This window comes from Pinus tabuliformis, chromosome 8 (genome assembly GCF_031772625.1).
Source record: "Pinus tabuliformis cultivar Carrire ecotype Pingquan chromosome 8, CPIR1, whole genome shotgun sequence".
Lineage (NCBI taxonomy): Eukaryota > Viridiplantae > Streptophyta > Pinopsida > Pinales > Pinaceae > Pinus > Pinus tabuliformis.
Window position 1 is genome coordinate 1869826537 of NC_142294.1, and position 4357 is coordinate 1869830893.

The following is a 4357-nucleotide window of genomic DNA, read 5'->3' on the forward strand; positions in this document are numbered from 1 at the left end:
AGGAAAAATTCAACTCTTCTTAGAAAAATAGAGGCAAAATACACATTGCAGTCAAAATATTACAGTGACAAAAAAAAAAAAAACTTTTGGGAGCAGCTCCTCTTCTAACAAAAAGAAGCAACCTAATTGGAAATGCATATAACCTAACTGGAAGATCATGTTGTAAACAGCCTTTTCATTCAGATAACCTGCAACATTCCCATTATCTGCCATAAAGAAGAGCTCCATTCATGAGAAGATCATGTTCCAAACAGCTTTTGATTCAAATAACCTGCAATTTTTCCATTATCTGGCATAAAGAAGAGCTCCAATCAGGGGATTGATTTTTCTTATACGCTTTCCATTCTTTCCACCACATCATGAAGCTGCTTCCTTCAAAGAAAACATCTCGAGAAATGCTGAGATTCTTTTCCATCTTTGTTACATACTCTTCAAACTTTTCAAGCTTTGGTAGGCTTTCGTGTTGGCCTTGTTTTAGATTTTCCAGGTCTTTCCGAGCCTCTTCTACATGTGCCCAAAGGCACGAGTCCGGGGTGAGGGATGCACGCTTTGTGCGGGGTCGTTGACCTCTTGAACCGCGAGCTTTTTCCTTCGCTTCCATCCATTTCTGAAGAACTTTATGGCGATTGTGTCTTCCATCTGAAAGATAGTTGCCATTGCTGTTTGTGCGATAATAAGATCCAATATCCAGAGGCTCTACCAGTTTTCTATATGTATTGCCAGCATTTATCCACTTATTTTGGGACTCGAAATCACTTGGCAACTCATGACCTTCCCATTTTCCAATAATGTCATCCCAAAACATAGCGAGCTTCATCCTATTGCCATCAGCATGGATATCCTTCATGTCTTGGTTCTTAAAGGTATCATAATATCCGACGCCACCCTCCTTCTCACATCTCTCTTTATACCATTCAAGCTCTGCCATAGTTCTTTGTTTTAGGCTTAACTCAATAGCTAGCCTATCAACATTTGTGTTATACTTGGTTTCAGTTTCTCCAGCTTTCTGTAGGGCAAGCTGTGCATGATCATTCTGCATAAAGTTATCATCACCAATTCAACAACATTTCAAAGATCAATTAGTGTGCCTGAAAATAAAATTCAAAAGAGTAGGAGAGCAGATAAATACAACGCTACAGTAAAAATCTTATATCAGATCTTACACAATAAAAAACTAGCATGCAGAAAACTCAAAAGGCCAGCATTGGAAGCACAGTATTCACAGTAAAGACAGGTAATTAATTAGACTGCAATGTTGTTCCATCTCAAGAAGGGAGGTGCTCTACATCCATGGCGGGAGAGATCCCTCTGTGTGTATGTTTAGGCCGACCTTGCAGTTAGGTGGGGAGATCTCTATGCATGCATGTTTAGGTCAAAGTTGCAGTGATTTGGCTACTAAAGTTAAAGGAAGTGTACATACTCTATTCCCTTTGGATTTGAGACCTTGCAGTGAGGTGGGGAGATCTCTATGCATGCATGTTTAGGTCAAAGTTGCAGTGATTTGGCTACTAAAGTTAAAGGAAGTGTACATACTCTATTCCCTTTGGATTTGAGACCTTGCAGTGAGGTGGGGAGATCTCTGTGCGTGCATGTTTAGGCCAAAGTTGTAGTGATTTGGCTGCTAAAGTTAATGGAAGTATACATACTCTACTCCCTTTAGATTTGAATATATGACTTCTTACCAAAAGAAAAAACACATATGTGCCTAATCATTAGGCCCACCCAAACTATACTTCCATCTTTCTCTTACATTTTAGAAATATTTACTGATATAAAAAATACATTACATTTCTTGCTCTTTTGAATGTTAATCCAGAAAGGAATTGAGAATTACCTGAGATTCAAAACCGATAGCTTCTAATTGCACCAAGATTCCTATCTTGTAAGAGGATTCGGAATCAGAATTGGCAAATCTTTTACCACTTATGGAGTTTTCTATGACATGTTTCAAAACAGAACCATATCCTATATGCGCTGAAAACGAGTCCTGTACAAAATTATCATATGACTTTTCATGGCTCTTCATTGTCAAATAAAGCATCATCAAAATGGTCTCACAATTCTCAATGCAAGCTGCGCCATCGTTTGAGCAAAACATGTAAGTACCAAAAGGTTTGTATGGGCTTCTCTTTATAACCCCATCTGATCCCTTTGAGTCAACTCCATGGTATGCCACTGTAGCAGTATACTGCAGGACATTTTCAAGAAGAGTCCTACAAGCATCTTGAATAGAAGAATCAACGACTTTGCCATGCCAGTACGGCAAGATAGCAGTCAAAGGCTCAGCAATGGATTCAACCGGTGCAAGGAGCATCCGAGGAACAATATCATGCTGGGAAATCACATGCAAAAAATTGCCTCCCCAATTCTCACGACCAACTGCTTCAACAAGTCCTTCATTTCCCACTAAAGGGCAGCCAAAAGTGATACAAAACGGAGAGCTTTGCCTTAGCCTCTTTTCCAGTACCCATAGTGTGGCCAAGATTGCAACTGCCCCTCCTAAGGAATGACCCACAAATATAATGGGCTTGAGTTTCCTTTGTTTGGAGTCCATATAAATCTGCAGCTGATGGATCACGGAATACATCAACACAATGTTACTTTTCTCTTTGAATTTCTATAATTTCATCTATAATAATTGAACAAGTAAACCCTCTTTTTGTGAAATTAAGGGCACTTTGTCTAGACAGTTGTATCTAGAAAAATCAATTTACCTGTGCTTGCAAATCTGTTTTCTCCATAATATCCAGGAACAGTTTAAGAGCTCCTTGATGGACCAGTGCTGGTTTGTCATCATTACCCTTGAGGGAATCCGAGAATACCTTGTTGTTAGTTTGTATATTGCCCTCTCCATATTTGTTCCCTTTGACGGTGAAACTTTCTATTTTATGAAAGGAAGGGAAGGCAACATATACAAAGCCTTCATGCTCCTTCACACTTAAACTCTCTGAATCATTTGCAAGTTGTGACTCTTCCCAAGCCTTCGACAGTATTTCGCATGAAGCAAGAAAAGCTGCAATCTCGTGACCCACAGTGAACCTGCAAGAACACATCCGTAAATTAGTACAGTCTGGGCAAGCGAGTATGGATCCCTCTAGAATTGAGTGCAAAAAATTTGAAAAGTTCTGAGTCACGGATATGGACAACGGACAAGTCAGGTCTGAAAGCCTCTCAAATCAGAATTGTGTGCATTATATGCCAGTTTTACACATTTTTGTAGATCAGGAGATAATGAAGGAGATGCCCAAATATACAATAATACATTCATTACCTGAGACGAAGATAAGAAGAGCAACAATGCAAAAACACTGCAGAAGATTACACATATAGACACAGAGCTTCTAAATGGAATAATTGAGGTATCTAGCACCCTAAAACCACTTAGCTTGCTAAAAACTGCACATCAAAGACCAAATCATTGGATCTGCCTTTACTGGACTAAATCAAACTCCCATTACTAAAACCACCCCTGGCCTCCTCTGCCTGGACCTCAGGAAGAACAGGTTAAAGACCAAATTATTGGATCTGCCTTTACTGGACTAAATCAAACTCCCATTACTAAAACCATCCCTGGCCTCCTCTGCCTCCACCTAAGGAAGACCAGAACCCACGGCTGTCATAGGCAGAAAATACTCCTGAGCATTAGCGGGGAAATGAATTGTGAGAAGCTATCATCACAGACCCAGAGTCTGGAATGCAAGGAAGAGCCATCCCCAAGGACAAAGACCCGTCTCAAAAAATACTAAAATTTTACCCACCGCAGAAGTCCAAATTCCCCCCACAGACACCCTAAACTTCCTTAAAACATCCAATCTTCATCTCCTCAAAAATGCCTGCTAAAGGCTAATGCTTAATGCTTTGCCTGACTATCCCTTCAAACATGAACACAAAAATGTCTTTATCAAAATGTAAAGAAAACAACTATATCATAAAAATTTCAGGAAAAAAGAAAGATGCCAAGCTTATCCTTACAGTGGCGTTGATGATTCTTCTGCCATGGTCTGTTACTGCTGAAATGTATGCAGGTTGTTTCAGAGGGGAAGAAGTCCAGAAGCAACCTACGCGGGAAAAACGCGGAGAAGACTCAGACCTTGACCAGGTGTGGAAGATAGAAAATCGTACTTGTCACTGTCAATACAGTCATCGTTCAGATGGGCCGAGCCGTCAGCCAATGTGAAAAGAGGGAAGTATAGCCAATGGTTTCAAGGAATTTTTGGTAGGACCCCACGTTCCGATAATGCGCGATGAGTATCTAATTTTGACAGGGTTGGAGTTATATGATATTATACTTAACTTTTTAAAGTATGTATTCAGATAATATTTTGAAATAGATCTAATGATTAAGAAAATATATTTC

General features: G+C 39.7%; 1 protein-coding gene across 1 annotated transcript; it reads right to left on the minus strand.

The window, feature by feature from the left end:
- Positions 1–255: 255 nt before the first annotated feature.
- Positions 256–4109, minus strand: LOC149243799 (lipase-like PAD4). The gene is made up of 4 exons (XM_089374625.1): positions 3973–4109; positions 2715–3039; positions 1835–2566; positions 256–1033 (listed from the first exon to the last, which is right to left on the minus strand). Exons 1-4 carry the CDS (start codon positions 3996–3998, stop codon positions 263–265), a joined length of 1854 nt encoding a protein of 617 aa, XP_089230751.1. The 5' UTR covers positions 3999–4109; the 3' UTR covers positions 256–262.
- Between the last annotated feature and the right edge of the window lie 248 nt (positions 4110–4357).

Coding starts and splice junctions, on each gene's coding strand:
- LOC149243799 (XM_089374625.1), bottom strand. CDS start 3,998: ATGGCAGAAGAATCATCAACGCCACT. Junction 3,040..3,972: donor GAAGAATCATCAACGCCACT/GTAAGGATAAGC, acceptor GTGTTCTTGCAG/GTTCACTGTGGGTCACGAGA. Junction 2,567..2,714: donor AAACAGATTTGCAAGCACAG/GTAAATTGATTT, acceptor GTGATCCATCAG/CTGCAGATTTATATGGACTC.